The 17053-nt window shown below is 39.9% G+C and overlaps 1 protein-coding gene across 7 annotated transcripts in view; it reads left to right on the top strand.

Annotated features, from left to right (window-relative positions):
* LOC119739326 (centrosomal protein of 55 kDa-like) overlaps window positions 1-16280 on the top strand; it is a 42440-nt gene extending 26160 nt beyond the window's left edge. For 6 of the 7 annotated variants that reach the window (XM_038214216.1, XM_038214213.1, XM_038214215.1 and 3 more), the window contains 4 exons: window positions 10883-11054; window positions 13599-13687; window positions 14797-14880; window positions 15434-16280. In XM_038214216.1, coding sequence (XP_038070144.1) covers window positions 10883-11054; window positions 13599-13687; window positions 14797-14880; window positions 15434-15661 — 573 coding nt within the window. In that variant the 3' untranslated portion in view covers window positions 15662-16280. Of the gene's footprint in view, window positions 1-10882; window positions 11055-13598; window positions 13688-14796; window positions 14919-15433 lie in introns of all 7 variants that reach the window. The other variant, XM_038214218.1, reaches the window with a different exon arrangement.
* The last annotated feature ends 773 nt before the right edge of the window (window positions 16281-17053 follow it).

Here is a 17053-nt window from a genome sequence, read left to right as displayed (position 1 = left end):
TCCACCCTTTTTTCTTGGACAGTCATATTTTTAATTGAAACAACAGAAAACAAACACATGTACGTGTACATGTTTATGCAGCTTTGTAGGTTGTTCTTAGGATTTTGAGTCACTTTAGGACCCCATAGGCCAACTGTTCTCATTACTAAAAACCAAAGAAATGATGTCATAATGATAACTCAAGCTTATTCAAATAACCATATTTTCTTTTGATTATTTAAAAATTCTTATTTCCATGTAGGCCTTGTAAATTCTCAAAGGATTATGCTAAAAGGATTTGCCTTTGAGAAATGTCTTGCTTAAGACTGAAGATATCCAGTCAGTTTGCTTAAATCACATACAATGACTTCCCAACAGAGAAGCAAAAACCAAAAATTAATTATGGGATCATAGGCATCAATACATTACATATATAACCTAAAGAAAACAATAACGATGACAATGAACGTTCCATGTGACCCAGGTAAGTTGATGTTAATAGAGTGGTGTTATGTCATGGAAATGGGCATGGTTGTGGGGCATTTGTGGTTTTTAACACTACTTTTATTGTTTTCCCCTGCATGTGTACGGGACAAGAGATTCTGAATTCATACAGATGGCGCCATTCCACACCCGTTGATCAGCCGAAAACAATATTACATAATTTCTACAACTTACAGATGACCTAAACTCATGAAAGTTTGAGCTGAGATTGTCCAAATTTAACAATTATTCTGAAAAAATAGAGATTTTAAGAGGGAAAAAAAATCTTTTCCCCAAAATTTTTGTCATACCCTGCATGAATCAATCCAATTTTAAAAATATTTCTCCAATTTTCCTGGACAAATTAAAGACATTGTCATGTAGATAAAGAATAGATGGAAATAATGATACCATTTCAGAGTTATTCCGAGTAGGACAGTTCAAGAAAGAAGGATGTAGCCGCCGATGTTTGATACGTTTTTTTCCCGCTGACCCATATAGCGCAGCATGATTTTCCACATGGCGCAAGCTGGGCCAGTACTCCAGTGGACGGCCATGTATGGTGACATTGTTTTTGAGGGTGCATGGTTCGTAAATTTAAGAAATGCAAACCTATTCGCAATCACTTGTAAATCCTGTAATAATATTGTTTAATATCTCATTCAATGCTGTAATAAGTGGCAGGTTTGGGGAAACTGGAGAACATTAAAAAAAATCCCAACTTATTTGGCCTATTTTGCCAATGATTGCATGGAAATGGAAAGCAAGGAAATGGAAAGCAAACAACGATCTAAAACGACATTTTCTTGAAAATGTCTTTTTTTTTCACAAAAATATGGTGAATTAAATAAAATGAACTCATTTAATTGTATCCAGTGGCATTTATTTCACTTAATCTAGCAAAATTGAACATTTGCTTGGTCCAGCATTAGGCCGGATTTCTTGAGTCTATTAAGCAATTCATTGAATGTTTGAACATGAATTTCCCAAGACTGAGTATGAATGAGGATGTGGTCGATGTTATTGCTTACATGAATCATGTCCTTGAGTAATGCATGCATGATGCGACTTAATGTAGCTGGTGCATTTATAAGGCCGAATTGCATTACCGTGAATTGATACAAGCTATTTGGGGAGAGGAAAGCAGTTTTGGGCTTTGCTTCACTTTTCATCGGAACTTGCCAGTAGCCCTTTCAGATCATTTTGGTGAGGTAGTGGCATGTCGACAACTTCAAGAAATTCTGTTCTTGATTTGGGATAGGTTCAGCTTCAAAAACAGTTAGTTTGTTCAATTTCCTCAAATCTATGCAAATCCTATTTGTACTACTGATTACTTCACTAGTAATGCATTTAAGGAGAGTTGGATAATTTGATTATTCCCATTCGAAGCATGTTGTCAATTTCGATGTTTACAGTGTCGACTAATGTGTGAGGAATTGGATATGGCTTACTGCGAATGTGATCATTTGATTCTACTTTGATGTCCTGATATCCTAGATTGGTTTTGCCAGGTAGATCGGTGAGAGCTTCACGAAAATTATTCAGGACACGTTTTACTTCTGTAATTTGGTCTGGTGATAATTCTGTACTAATTTCAACATCATCCATGGTTTCTTTAGCTTGCATTGGTGGTAATTCATGCGTGTCTTCGTTATCAATCTTTGCATCATCTACTGATTCATTTTCAAGGCAATCTTCTTTGCATTCTGTGGCCGACACACAAACTTGTTCGAAAATGTTATCAGGTTTTCTGTTTTTAGCCAGAATAGCGGGTGCGACCTTTGCTCGGGAGATATATTTCTTAAGCAGGTTTGCGTAAAATAGCTTAAAGGCTTTCCATTGGGATCGATGCGGTAATGTACTTTACCTACTGTTTCAATTAGGCAGAACGGGCCTTTACATTGTAATTACAGTTTGTTACGATCAGTGGGCAGAAGCAACAAAACGAGGTCATCTGCTTTGAAGCTGAGCGGTTTGGTCTTTCTATCGTAATACCGCTTACTTTTTGCCAATGATGCACGTGTCATCTAGCTGTTCGCATAAGTCTACAACATAGTGATAGCAAAGGCGTCAATTTGAGAACTCAGTCAGTAAACAGACTCAGCTAGTCAAGTGCAAATTAATGTATACAAATTTATTTACACTCTCAAGGTTCACTCATATACACTATTCTTCATTTACAGTTCTCTTCAATATTAAAATCTTTATGTTACACTTTTCTCCACTTGTTCAAAGACTTAAAAGTGAACCGGAATTTGAACGCAACAACACACTAATAATAATCCAATCAAATCAATACACCAATAAATCAACCAATCACTAAGGAGCTCCAATTACAAATCAACCAAGTTAATAACTAACACATCAATGAAATTCAATTAGCGACTACACCAAGAACCTTACACCAAAATTAAAGAAATTCAACTCACTCTGCCAAAGGGCTGAGCTACGTGGCCACCAAGGCACAATCCAATTAATATGCCACCAAGGCAAATTTCAACAAGAAAATATCAAAATATGCCACCAAGGCTAAACAATCAAATTACAATACGCCACACAGGCAAAATACAGGCAAATACAACACACAGGCAAAATACGCCACTAAGGCAATTTACGCCACTCAGGCAATTTATAATAACTAGTGCAGGGCCCGTCAAAAAATGCACCTGTTTGGTAGGGGCAATTTCAAAATGCTCATATCATGCAAACAACGCACACGATTAAATTGTGTTGTTTTCACAGGTTAAACTCACACTCATAGGTTGAGCGCACTTTGTACATGTCGCCAGGCCATCCCCGGCACTGGTATTCACCCATACGCCCGTGCAGCTACTCACGTACGTGAGTTCCAGAAATACTCTGAACAGTAATTGCCCTACAATGCGTGTGCCCATCCTTTTTCCATTGTTGCGTCATATTAAGCATGCGCACTTTAGCTCAAACATGACGTAAACAATTGAAAAAGACTGCGCGTGTTCTAGGTATATAATCTGCCACGTTGAGGCTAAAAAAATGCTGCTTTTTTGCAGCTTTTTCGAGAACCGCTCGTCCAAACAGCTTTAAACTTTGCACTGCACATTCTGGTGTCCCGAGCAGTATGCCTGCCAAAATTCAACTTCAAAAGGTGCCCGGTTCTGGAGATAATCGACGGACAGACAGACAGACAGACAGACAGACAGAGATTCCTGGAATTATAGTAAGGATAATAATAATGAACACTTGGTAAAGTGCCAGTATCCGCCAGGCATGATACATGCGCATACATACAAAGAAAAACATTAATTACAAAAACGATGTAGAAACAGATGGGTTTTGAGGTTAGATTTGAATGTAGACAGGGATTTCATTTGGCGTAGTTCAAGTGGGAGATTGTTCCAAAGTTCCGGGGCAGCATGAGCGAAAGACCGTTGACCCCACGAGTGATTGGTACGAGGGACAGTCAATTGATGTAGTTCTCGTGAACGAAGATTTCTGACTGGGGATTTCTTTACGCCACTAAGGCAACAAATTATGCCACTAAGGCAACAAATTACACCACTAAGGCAGAACACGCCACTCAATATTCAATGAAAAATACTCACTAATTCTGACAATACAAAATTCCCAAAAATAAACTTAACCCTCCACCGAATGTTCAGTCTGTTATCTTGGGTCGGCTAGTGTCCACATCGGATGTGCAGAACCATCATGTAGCTGTAAAATCACACAGAGAAGCTAAGCCTACAAGCAGAGTAGCCACGCCACAAGCAGACTAACCAGGCACATCACAGGTCACAAAGCATCTTCCCCCGTCATGTACTGCACCAAGATGAGACATCTGGTAGTAAACCACCACATACAAGGGCCCACTGTAAAATTAATAAATCCAACGCCAAAATAGTTGTGCATTTGCAATACACACTTACAATAATACTAAACCATCAGAAATATACAGAATTGATTAAATCTGTCACCTAATAAAAATGCACTATTCGGATGAGCAGTATCGACTATTACTTCATTCAAACTCTTCAACCAAAAAATTACTGATAGTAATCATGCACCAGCTCCATACATCACTGAATTGAATATTTTCTAAATGCACTTCAAATTTGATAAAGGAAAACAAAAATTCTTCTTACAGATTTTTGGCCTCTGTCGTTGCCAGCAGTCAGTCACCAGCCCAAAGTCAAACTGGGGAGTCTAACGCACTCCCAAAAGACGAATACTTGTCGAGCAAGCAAAATCGGGACAAATATTGCAGAACCCGAAGAGCAATTAATTATAAGGCTCCGATGAAAGTGTAGAAAAGCTTGCTAAAAATTGAAAGAGCTTGACCACTGGGGATGTTGCAATAGCAATAGGCAGCGAAACAACTGACTATAGGTCACGTATGTTCATAGCCTATTGCCGGTGTAGTCACTTGGGGGTTACTTGCTGCACATGCAGAGTGTGACACATCCACTAGTCTTCGCATGTTGGCGACATTTTACCAACATATTCTGGCGCTATGGTGGCATAAAATGTCCACAATTTCCATTTATGTGAGTTTTCCCAAAGTTATACCCCGAAAAGATATACTCAAAATAAGATTCCAATAAAACTCGCCATATAATCAACTGGGCTACATTTTTTTAAAAGGAATATTCGTTGACCTATTCCATAGGTCTCCCTTATTCCTAAAACTCAGATTTTTAAGGAAATCAAAATAAACATCCCATTGTGTATACTTACCCTCTGGAGTCTAAGATGCATGGTCCAAATTCGAGAGCCCTACACATGTTCCTTCAAATGCAAATCAATGACATCACGGCATAAAATAAATATCTAACACTTGAAAATCCAGCAAAACAAGTTTGGAGGGGGGACGAAAAAAGGGGGGGGGGACAAACGATATGATATCCCCCCCCCCTTAAAAAGTGGGGAGGCAGACTTGTCCTCCCCCCTCCCATCCCCCACCGATTGACACCCATGAGTGATAGGTTGTCCTAGTTTCTTCATTTTTATCAATACTACCTATCCATAACGCTTTTAAAATCGACATGGGACTTCGAATTGAACGTCCGTACAATAACTCAAACAGGGAAAATCCGGTGCTTTCTTCCGGTGTGTCACGGTGTGCAAAGAGCAAGGGCGCTATGTATATATGTCCCAATTGCCGGGTTTTTGTGCACATATGTAGTTCAGCATTTGTTTCTTGACGCCATTAAAACGTTTGCCCGTTGCAAGACAGATGATAAAGTGTTGTGGTAAATTGGTGAACTGAGAGCAATCAACACATTTCGCGCATTAAATCTGCAGTGAACTGACTACTTTGATCTGTCAAAGTCTCATTTGGGATACCTACAGTGTGCACACATTAACCAATAGCTTCTGCTACTGTAACTGTTTGTATGTTAAGCAAAGGAATGGCCTCAGGGTAGCGAGTAGAGTCATTGACTACCGTTAATATCTATCGAATTTCATGGTCTTAAATTGGGTGAATCGGTCCTACCATGTCTATGGCAATGCAATGAAAAGGCGTATCGATTATGGGTACTTTGCCGAATGGGACTTTGGTCACTCTACACTTCTGTATAAATCTTTGACAGATTTTGCACAATGTATCGCATCGCTTTACATCGGCTTGAACCCCTGGCCATAAGAAGTTAGCTATAGCTACTCTATCCGTAGTTTTCTTTGCGCTTTGATTTCCACCAAGGATACCTTCATGTGCGACTTTCATGGCGTATTTTCTGAACTTTGTATGAACTACTAATTGATTACACGGTTGACCAAATTTGTGACTAGAAGATTGAAATTCCCGATATAGCAAACCATTGATTAATGAGAAAGTGTTCTAGAGACATTTTTAGTTCATGTTTCGTCTTTCCTCGCTAACAGTTCTCTCGGATATGGTTAAGTGAGATATCATTTCCTGTGCAAAAAGTTTCATCTGCTTATGATCATCATCATCATCATCATCATTTTCCAAATCCATCAAGGGGGACGTTGAGCTGCCCAGACCAAGCGATCAGATGCAGACTGCCACAGCTGTTGTGCACATGTCTCATGGTCAACTTCTATCTGTCGCACCCAGGTGTCGGCCCCTGGGTCTCTTCCATGCAATGTCAGGGTGGAATCCCCCTAGTACATCTACGCTAAGCTTAAGGGCGGCATGGGCTGGCGTGTCATCCGATAGCCGTCGGACATGACTGAAGAGGGAATGACGCGTCGGTAAGATGGTAGCATGGATATCCTCGAGACCAGTGGTCCCCATGATAGTGTTGTTGGCGACAAAGTCGGACCACCGGACACCAAGGATGCACAGTTGGCACCTCATATTGAAGGCTTGAAGCTTTCGCCCGTCCTGGGTTAGGAGCGTCCACGTCTCCGACCCATATAGTAGTACGGGGAGGACACAAGTCGACTTAAGTTGTATCCTCAGTTTCGTTGAAAGGTTAAGGCATTTGTCCCGCCACATCTGGTCCAGTTGACCAAAGGTTGAAGAAGCGAGGCCTATACGTCGAAGGATGTCGGGCAATGAGTAGCCCGAGGAGCTGATGTCGCAGCCGAGATACCTGAACCTCTCCGTGATTTTGACAGGCTGGCCCATGACAGTGGCTGGGGCGAGTGATGGACCAAGGCCTGTGCAATTCTGAAGCTTTGTTTTGGCCCATGACACATGCATCCCCATCGTCCTGGCTTCTTCTTCAAACCTCTAGAGTGAGATAGGCCACTGGTCAGGTTTTCCTAAGAACAGGGCGTCGGCGTCGGCATAGTCCAGGTCTGTGAAGGACTTATCTCCCACTGTTATACCAAGATCTGACTGAGGGCAGTTTAAAATCCAGTCGATGGAACAGCAGAATAGGGTTTGGGCGAGAACGCAGCCTGACCTGACAGTGGAGGTACTACCCTCGTGCAGGGCCTGAAGCAGGAATGGTGGGACTCCGGTAGCTTTCAGGGCATGCCATAGAGCTTTCCGGTCTACCGAGTCGAAGGCTGCCTTGATTTCTAAATAGGCATCATGAAGAGATCTCTTGAACTCACAGTTTATTTCAGAAAGAAGTCGCAGGGCGAGCACTGCATCCATTGTTGACCGGCGCCTCATAAAGCCAGACTGTTGGGGGCGACGGTGATGGGTGAGTAGTGGTTCTAAGCGATACAGCAGGACATGGCTGAAAACCTTTCTTGGAACTGACAGCAGTGTGATGGACCTGTAGCAGACCCGTGTGGCACGGGGTTGCCTGCATGTGCACGCATGCGCCCGTGGGCGCACGCAAATCGGAATTAATCCATGGGCCTTTTATCTAGTTCGACAATCACAATCAGTGCTTTGCGAATCGTACCATCTTCAAGTACACAGATTCTATTTTGCCCAGAGGAGACTAAATCGTATCTAATTACTACAGTGCTACAACCAGTGTTGCGTAATATGGGGACATGAGTGCCATCAACCAAACCTCCGATAATGAGCATGTTTGCGGGTTCGAAATGTTGAATGTACGCATCTAACTCATCTTGTGTTTTATCAAAGGAGGGTAACTTAGGGTGCATGTGTGGTGTGCCAGATCCAAGTGGGGGGGGGGGGGCGAACAGGGCCATGCCACACCCCCCCCCAAAAAAAAAACAGAACCCAAATTGTTTTTGTTTTAGTGACGTCACAATAATAGGCTGCCACTACGTACACCATCATCTTTTCACCAAAATTGGTTAAAATTAGATCGCACGACAGAGCATCTAAAATCTATTTTTTTTCCTGCGCCGTGAATTTGTGGACCCATTTATTTGGGGACATTTTGTTAAGTTAAACACCCAAACTCGGAAGAAAATTCCTAATTTAGCTTCAGTTTAGTTAAATACGCGTTTATAATTCCAAATTATTATGTCAATCATTTACAAGATCCTGAAAACAAACTTACTTTCAATCGTAACTTCCAAACTATTGTACCAATCAATTACAAGATCCTAAAAAAAACATGTGCAGCTGTTACTTCCAACTTATTCCTTCAATGAAAGACTGACACGTTATTGGTTAAAAACTTTCAGACGATTTCATTAATAATGCGGGGTGTATGGATATATCCCTTTAGCTCCCAGGAGAATAAAGTACTCATGAGTCTCGATTACCAGGAGCATTTGGAAAAATGTCACTATGTAAGCGCCCTCCTACTTTATGCATGGAGGACAGAGCCCATTTGCTTGCCCAGCAAATGTAAACAATATGTGAACTTCCAAACCACCTGCATGTTTATTCAATGTTGTTGGAAATAGGGCGTGCAGGCAAACTGGCCAATTCCCCTAGCAACATTGTTTGGGGGGAGGGGGGAGGAGGAATAATGTTTATATTTACATAATTGAGTACATTTGTCGTCTGTTTGATATGCTTCAAGCATGGAGTTACATACACCATGCAGTTCAACCATGCAGTTACATAATGCCAGAGAGACATTTCGTCGAGAGGGGGCGCTATTTACATTTTCGCAAAAAGCAGAATGGCTTGGTGCCAAAAGGAAGAAGTGGCGTCGACTTTTTGTGCCAAAAGGAGCCCATGGGAGTGAGAGGGTTAAACAAAATAAAACAACATGCCAACCCCCCCCCCCCCCCCCCCCCCCCCCCCGCCGCTTTTTTACGGAGGGCAAGTGTCCGAAAAAAACATGTCTACATTTCGGCACGGATGTGCGGTTGCCCCCCCCCCCCCCCCCAAAAAAAAAAAATCAAAAGCTGGATACGCTGCTGATCGTCCCCTCCCTCCTAGCGTTAGAAGAGCCCAGACCCTGCTGGATTATGACCTGAGCTTCCTACCAGTCGCTTTAAACATCTGGAATAGGCTTCCCCCTGATTTCTTTGGGCAGCCTTGAGAAGAGGGAGCCCAGTGTATTACATAATTCCCTGCTTCATGTTTCATAGTTCAGATTAGGCTTTCTTCATTAAAATCCTATTAGTGCTGCTGTGCGTGCTCCTTGCTGTTGTTTTTTTTCATGTGATTTTGGATTACCCACTGTCAGCGATTTTTGTCATGATTGACCGTAGCTGGCGGGATAAGGTTGCGTGTAAAAAAACAAAGATATATACCCCCAATATTTTGTAAAGACTGCCCTTTTCCTTTCAAATGCCCTTTTTTTCACCAGCACTTAACCCCCAATATTTGTAAAGAGTGTCCTTCTTTTATTTAACAAGTGCCCTACTTTCCGAACGAGTGCCCTTTTTTTTCTGAGCAATTGGCTTTTCTTTTTTTTTTAAACGGTGCCCTTTTTATGCCATCGGTCATTACGTGTGCCTTTTTTTAATTCCGCTCATAAAAAGCATAATTGATTGTCCATTGGTAGTGTGTATAATCGTCGGTTTTGAACAGCGCCCCCATCGACAGAGGGTACCAGCCCCTCCCCCCACCACTATTAAATTTTACAGAGGCCAAGCGTCCGGAGAAAGAAATGTTTCTACATTTCAGCGCTGATGTGCAAGTGCCCTTTAAAAAAAAATTGTTTACCCCAATAGAAATGACCATGCTACGCCACTGCCCCCCCCCCTTGTGAGTCTGGCGCCACCACTGACTATTGTTTTCAATACGTACACTCTAGACTGAAGTCAATAAAGCGTCCCATTAGTCCCTTTTAAAATATTCATATTGCTTTGGATCCAATAAATTCTGATGATCTTTAGAAAAAACAATACCTGTAGTTCAAAAATGCTGCTTACAGGTTTCACATTTTTGCATTTATTTGTCACAGGATAGGGTAAATGTCCTTGGATTTTAACAAATTGTTGCCTGATTTATGGCTTTTGAATTTTGAGCAGGTGAAACTTGGAAATGAAGTAATCATTAAAAGCAACACAATATGGCTATACTACCGTGACATGCCAGGAGTAGGTTTCTGAATAAGCTCTATGTTTCTTTTAACAGAAGGCGTAGCCTTAAGGCTGAAAAGCAATTGCCAATTGAAACAAATGACACAACTCAACTCTCAATATTTTGTTTCATTTTTTATTCGCAATTTTGCACATACAAAATGAACAGTGATTGCCAATAAGCCATATGATGAGAGCGTAGTTTAAGATTGCCTGAACAGATCGCCTCAAAGAAGAAAGGATCTACTAAAAATTCAGGATGTTGTCTGTCAGCTGCCGCAAGTTTCCTGTTGATTGCAGGCATGCGATCAGACTGCGATCAAGCTGGAAAAACTGATCGCTTGGCAATGTTTGTTCCTTGTAAGATGTCCGATGTGACTAGGCCTCAAACTTTCACAGATTTTTTTTAAGTTGGTGATTTAAAATGCGTGCAGCTGATGATTTGAAGATATAGCTGTGTGCACTAAAATTTGAGAACAAAACATATGGGGCACCATAAAATTCTAGCATAACAGGCTGCCCTTGCAAAACACTATTTGGGGAAAACTGGATCATGTTTTTCCATAGTTTGACTTTTGATGGTGAGGAAGTTATGTATGTATTTTGCCCTCAGCTTATTGGTGGTATGACTGTTGAAGCTGAGCATCTTTGTTCTGATGTTGCTATGAAAAGGCAAGAATTAGAAGAAATAGGACTGCAATTAATAAAGGTACAAACACAGTGTGAGGAGCAACAACAGAGCAGAAAGACCATCACAGAACTACAGGCACAGATCAAAGAACTTGGTAAGAATTTGCATCAAACTGCCCCTGCTTTCTTGCATGAATTTGAAATAATTCAATGTTTGCTTCACTCTTGGAGTGCAAATTTCCAATTGAAATTGAATTGAGTATGTGGAAAATGTGTTCGTATTTTGCAGTTTGTCATTAACCTTTCATTTGTCTTCTCCCACACAAAACTGGTGAGTGAGAGCACATGAACCATTTATTTTTCTCCCAATAAGATGTGTGTAAGTTTATCGCCTCTGAGGTTTTTTTTGGCAGTTGTGTCTGGTTAATTTTGGTTGCGCAAGTAGAAATATGTTGCATAAAAAATTCGTATTTCTGAACCTGTTAAAATGAACATTAACACTTAAGTTGAGAAGTGCTTTGAGAAGTGAATGCTGTATCAGCATAAGCAGGAACACACACTGAGCTCCGTGGTATTCAATGAAGGTTCATGCTTACACGGCCAAAGTAGCGTTATCATTTTAAAATATTGACAAGTAGACACCACTGATCATTGAGAACCAAGCTGAGTGAAAATCATCCACATGGAAATGATCGGTAAGTGACACTGAGCGTGATGGCCAGAATGGCTGCCATTGCCAGGCTTCTGGGTGTTAGCATTTAACAGATACATACCTTATATCTAAAGTGAGAACATTTCCGCAAGAATCCTTTTTTATTTATCACATCAACATGCGAAGCATTAACAAAACTTTGATTTCATTAAGCATTCCTTATACGAGATTTATTACACTTTTCATATTATTAGCCAAACAGAAACATGGCTTCATGATGAACCCGATTCAATGGTTACTGTCCTGGGATATAATGTATCTTGGTTGGTATCTTGGTTGGTTGTTCTCCTAAGGACTCCACGGGGGAGTATAAACAGGAGGCCAGAAACACTGTTAAATGTTAAATATAAAACTAGAGATAACAAAGCAGGTGGAGGGGTAATGCTTACATCAAAAACTATCTTTCTCACAAAATTAGATCTGATATATTTCAGTCTTCTGATTACTTTGAATCCCTTTTTAACATTAACAAAAACATTGTATTCTGATTAATATATAGACTGCCGAGCTCATGTGTATGAAATTTTACTGCGTATCTTGATGCCATTGTTGTAAGAATAACCCTAGAGAATAAAACTTGTTATATATGTCATTGATTTCAATATCAATTTATTAAATTATGAATGTCATAATCTTACTAACAAATTTCTGAACATGATGCAGGGCCTACTCTCATTTCACCCAACAATGATAAGCCAACTTTTATATGGCTGCCATAAAACACACATAAAACTTCAACCAATTTTGTCCTTGGGGACATTTGATTTTTAAGCTCTTAAAAATGCGCCCAAAAATACCCTCAACCCAATTACTGATACGAACAATGCTTAGCAAATACAAATTGGTCAGATTCCAATATGGACAGTAGAGCATGACAGCTTCAAAAACACATGCGAAATCTATGCACCAAGTTTTTACTTGTAAAATCCCATAACAACAGACTAGTTATTCGTTAGATGGAATTTTGCGTGGGGTGATGTATATCAAATTAGGTTTCGCTCTTCACCGACGTATAAACACTGAATACTCAGTGTGTTACAGACTAGTTATTGTGATACTTTAACTGATTTAATATTATTTTAACTGAATTAGACAAAATACTTTGTAGACAAACCCTCCCTTATAGTTATCTGATTTTAAGAATTTATGTAAATTTGTTGAGAGTTTACCGTGAATACCGTGAATACATGTACAGTGTCATGACTGTAGTTTAACGGCTATTTCATTCCGTGTCAAATTGCTGCTTAAAAAAGTTTAGTTTCGGGGACTTGGCCAAGATCAAGCTGAAGCTATCTGCCAGCCTTCGCCATTTATTATGTTTGTTTTGTAAAGTCCCTTTATTAAAAACATAATGCAAATTATTGTAATTATGATGAATAGAAACAAATCAAATCAAATTGAGTTTTGGTTTAGTTCAGCAGTTTGGGTACAGCTCTATTCTTAATCATCCCATAGTCCCAAGCTACATGAACCCCACTCTGCCCAACATTTTTTTTTCAATTTAGAAAGAAGACCAACCTGTGGGCCTTGTGATGGTATATTTGACAAATAATGAGAAGCATGGACAGGCATTTACAACCCCCACCACATGAAACATGGCAGCACACATAAATGTAGTCACATTTAAGAATTAACTTGGGTGAATCTGAGGAAAATTTTCCTGAGATCAGATGTAAGCAGTAAACAAAGTAATGCTGACAAAAAAAAATGCTGTGACAGGTAAAATGTGAAATATACAAGGTAAACAACATGAATAACCCTGAAAAGGCTACTAATAGCCTTGCAAAGCAACTTGGATATATTTGTTAGTAGCTGCTCAAGATATCAATTGACAATATCCCTGTGTATAGTTATCTCAATAAATTAATGATATTTTAGTTAGATTGATCCTTTCTGTAGTTGTCTCTTTGTTTTTATTGTGTTGCTTGTTGATCAGTGTTTGCTGATGCACTGATTTTTTTTTTCCCAAACAAAATTCACTTGCCAGAGAGTGGTAAAAAAGAGCGTCTGGAGGAGAAGACTAAGCTTGTTGAAGCGCTTAACTTCTCACACTCGGAGATAAATTCTTTCCGGAAGGTAAGTAAGCTTCAACTCTTGGCATACTGTGAGCTGAAATATTGGCTCAAAATTAGACCTGTTAAAAACAATGAGCCATTCAGGCAAAGAAAGTTCTCAAAAAGAAAGAAATGTGCGATTAGAAATTATACTAGTACACACATACTGGAAGTTAAAGAAATTTAGTAGTAAACTTGTTTGTGTTCATTTTAACGATCTTTCCAACTTTTATAGTTTTGTGGGAAATTGTTTTAGAGCCTAACAAAATCATATACCAAGTGAAAGTTAGGGTGCTCCTTCAAATAAAGGTGAGCTCCATAACCCAGTGGCAGCGGAAAAGGGGCACTTGCTCAGTAAGAGCACATCAGTGCTGAAATGTTGACACATTTTTTTGTCACTGGACACTTGGCCTCCATAAAATAAATGGGGGGGGGGGGGGGGGCTGGTACCATCTTTCAAAATAGGGGGCGCTATTCAAAACCGGCCATTATGCAAAGTACGCATAATGTGCCCATTTGCAGGGCGCATTGTAAGGGTTTTGGGGCTTGGTTTGCATATTCCCCGTTCATATCAACTTTCTATACCATTTTGGGAAATGGTTACTGAAAACAAATTATCCGAAATTTATGCTTGAGGGTGCACATTTATGTCCACAAGAGGGGAAACTGGGTAAAATTGGGGGGAGGGGAGTACCCTGCTCCCCTCACCCCATTCCTCCGCCCCTGTTCCAAACATTTTTTATCAATCTGGAAAAAATTGATAGTTTTCATGTGGGAATCTGTGGGAGAAAGGGCAACTAAAAAACTGCCAAAGTTGTTTCTTGAGCTAATGATCTAAGAGTTCACACTATATTACAAAAAGAACAAGTTATTGTGCTAATATTTCCCTAACATTTTCCAAAGTATTTAAAACTTCCTGTCTTATTAAATTAATAAAAAGTAAAAGAAATAATAAAATCTATCTGTGTCGTGTACAAAAGTACAACAAAAATGGAATGGCAATTGTGGTTCAGATATTAACTGCCATTTGATTGAGTGAAGTAATATGCATTTCATCTTGTGCTTTAGATTTTTTTTCCCCCTTCAAAATATGATTTTCATCAGTTCAATCTGTCTGTGTTGATTTAACAGGAAAAAGAAAACGTTGAGAAGATTTTATCAGAGACCATGTCACAGCTTGATGAGGCCAACGATAGACTGTACCAAGCCAAGCAGGTAACTGTCAATATAGAGAAGACTCCAGGAACTTGTTTGTGAGTCCCCCATATCTATTCTCAAAAGTGTACATTCCTGACACAGATAAGACTGACAGATAATTTATTTAAGGAAAAAACAAAGAACTGATAGCTGATGCATAGTTTGGGTACATATCATACAAAGTCAGCTTTTTAGGAACATATTTATCCTTTCATTTGACCTGGCTCTATGGTCCATTTGAAACTAAAATTACTACCTCAGCCAGCTGTCAATATTTAAAAAGCTCTGTGATGGTTTTGCACACTTATTACACATATGTTATTATAACATATAAATTCTGTTTAAATAAGTTAGGTTGGCCTGTCATACTCAGCACAAGGGCCAACGTGAACACATATTTCAGCTATTATAGCAAGTTTCACATTGCAAAATTTCCAAAGTTTAACATATTTAGTGAATTTGTTGTGCATGTTTCTCTGAAGTATGAACCAGCCTTAAATCTTGATTTTTCATTATACAACATTATTTATTTTTAACATTTGTTGTTTAATCTTATTTTCAAATTGTGTAGAGGTTCAAAAACAGACAAACAGAGCTGGAGCAAGAGATAAAAGAAGCCAATACGGCCACTGATGAGCACTGCTTGCAAGCAGATAGACTCAGTCTCAAACTCAAGGAGGTCACCCAGCTATATATCCAGCTCCAGTCACAGGTCAGTAGAGCATTGGTAGTCACTTTTGTCTGCACTTCTGTATGGCATTATTCAAAAAGACTTCACAGTTACAAAGTCAAATATTAGTTCACATTGGGATCTTGTAAAATGGTTTTCCTCTGGCACTTTGTCAGAGAAACCCTGATATTTATTGTCAGTCTTCAATTAATTGTGATATACAGTGAAATCTCGATAAGTCAAACTCTGATAACTTGAAAATCCCTTTAACTCGAAGTAAGAACTTATTCCCGTCAAAAGAATAGCAAATCATGTTTAAAAATGCCTGCACTTACTCAAAATTTCGGACCGAAAAAAAAAAAAAAACCGGTTAAGTCAAACTGGATATCACCAGGTGCAGAAATAAACTTGCGTAATTAGGCCACAGAAGAAGCTGGAATCTTTTTGTTAAGTTAAGAAATCTTCCAGGACCAAATCAATAAACCCAAACTCAGGTGTAAAAAAGCAACAAAGATGCTATATTGGCGTTCATAGTATCCTTGAAGCAGCCTATTCACTGCAGTAGGCCTACTGTGCAACCCAAGTGAAGCAAGGGCGGAAATCGCTCCTTGAAATTATTCTCCCCGAAATTATATTACTCACAAAAAGTCACAGGCTGAACGCACAACTTTCCACTCGTAATATTGCCATGGGGTATGGCAGCCATAGCGATGTCATCGCAAAACTTCTGGATCCTGGCTCTCTGCTTGCGTTATGAATGCGCGCGGCTTTTGGTTACCAGCGAAGCAACCAACCCCAGTAGGCTGGTTCCAAATAGTCGACTAGCGTAGTCAACCACCGTCGACTAGACAGAGTTCGGGCAAACGTTAGTTAACCATTGGTCAACTATAGTCCTTGCGCGAACTTGGCTTTGGCTGTCCAATGGCTGGCTCCTAGGGGTGGCCACGTGACCGCACTGGAAAGCACGCCTGGTTTTCGATTTAATCTGATACATGGCTGGCCCAGCCACAGGCTAGCTGCTGCTTGCACAGTAGAGTGCCCTCTATCGATCAAATAGGACCGGTCACATGACCACACATCGGGAAAACCCTGAGCGTGGTGCTTGCAAAATATTGCAAATGCTAGCGACTAGACATCGACAAACGACAAGGCAGCCTTTATTGCGACGTAAAAAAAAAAAATGGCTCCGGCCCCCCCCCCCAAAAAAACACACACAAATTTTTAATGTATGTAATTTTAATATTAGTTTTTGTAAGTGATACAAAAAAGGCAGCCATCACTGCGTACACAACCCCACAAAATTCAACAAAAGTAATACATGCTTTTCATATTAAATTTGGGATGTAACATTTGTGGACCCATTTTTTTAGGAAACAAAATAATGTTTGACCCCCCATAAATGTTTTCTGGATCCTGCCTTGTGCCCTGATAAATGTATAGATGAGCACACTAGACACTTGTCAGGGTGCATCATATCTTAAATAAATGTGACACCAAAACTTGCCAGAAGGCCAAGTGTCC

This window comes from Patiria miniata, unplaced genomic scaffold (genome assembly GCF_015706575.1).
Source record: "Patiria miniata isolate m_02_andy unplaced genomic scaffold, ASM1570657v1 HiC_scaffold_30, whole genome shotgun sequence".
In the NCBI taxonomy this organism is placed as follows: Eukaryota; Metazoa; Echinodermata; class Asteroidea; order Valvatida; family Asterinidae; genus Patiria; species Patiria miniata.
This window is presented reverse-complemented; position numbering and strand designations above follow the sequence as displayed.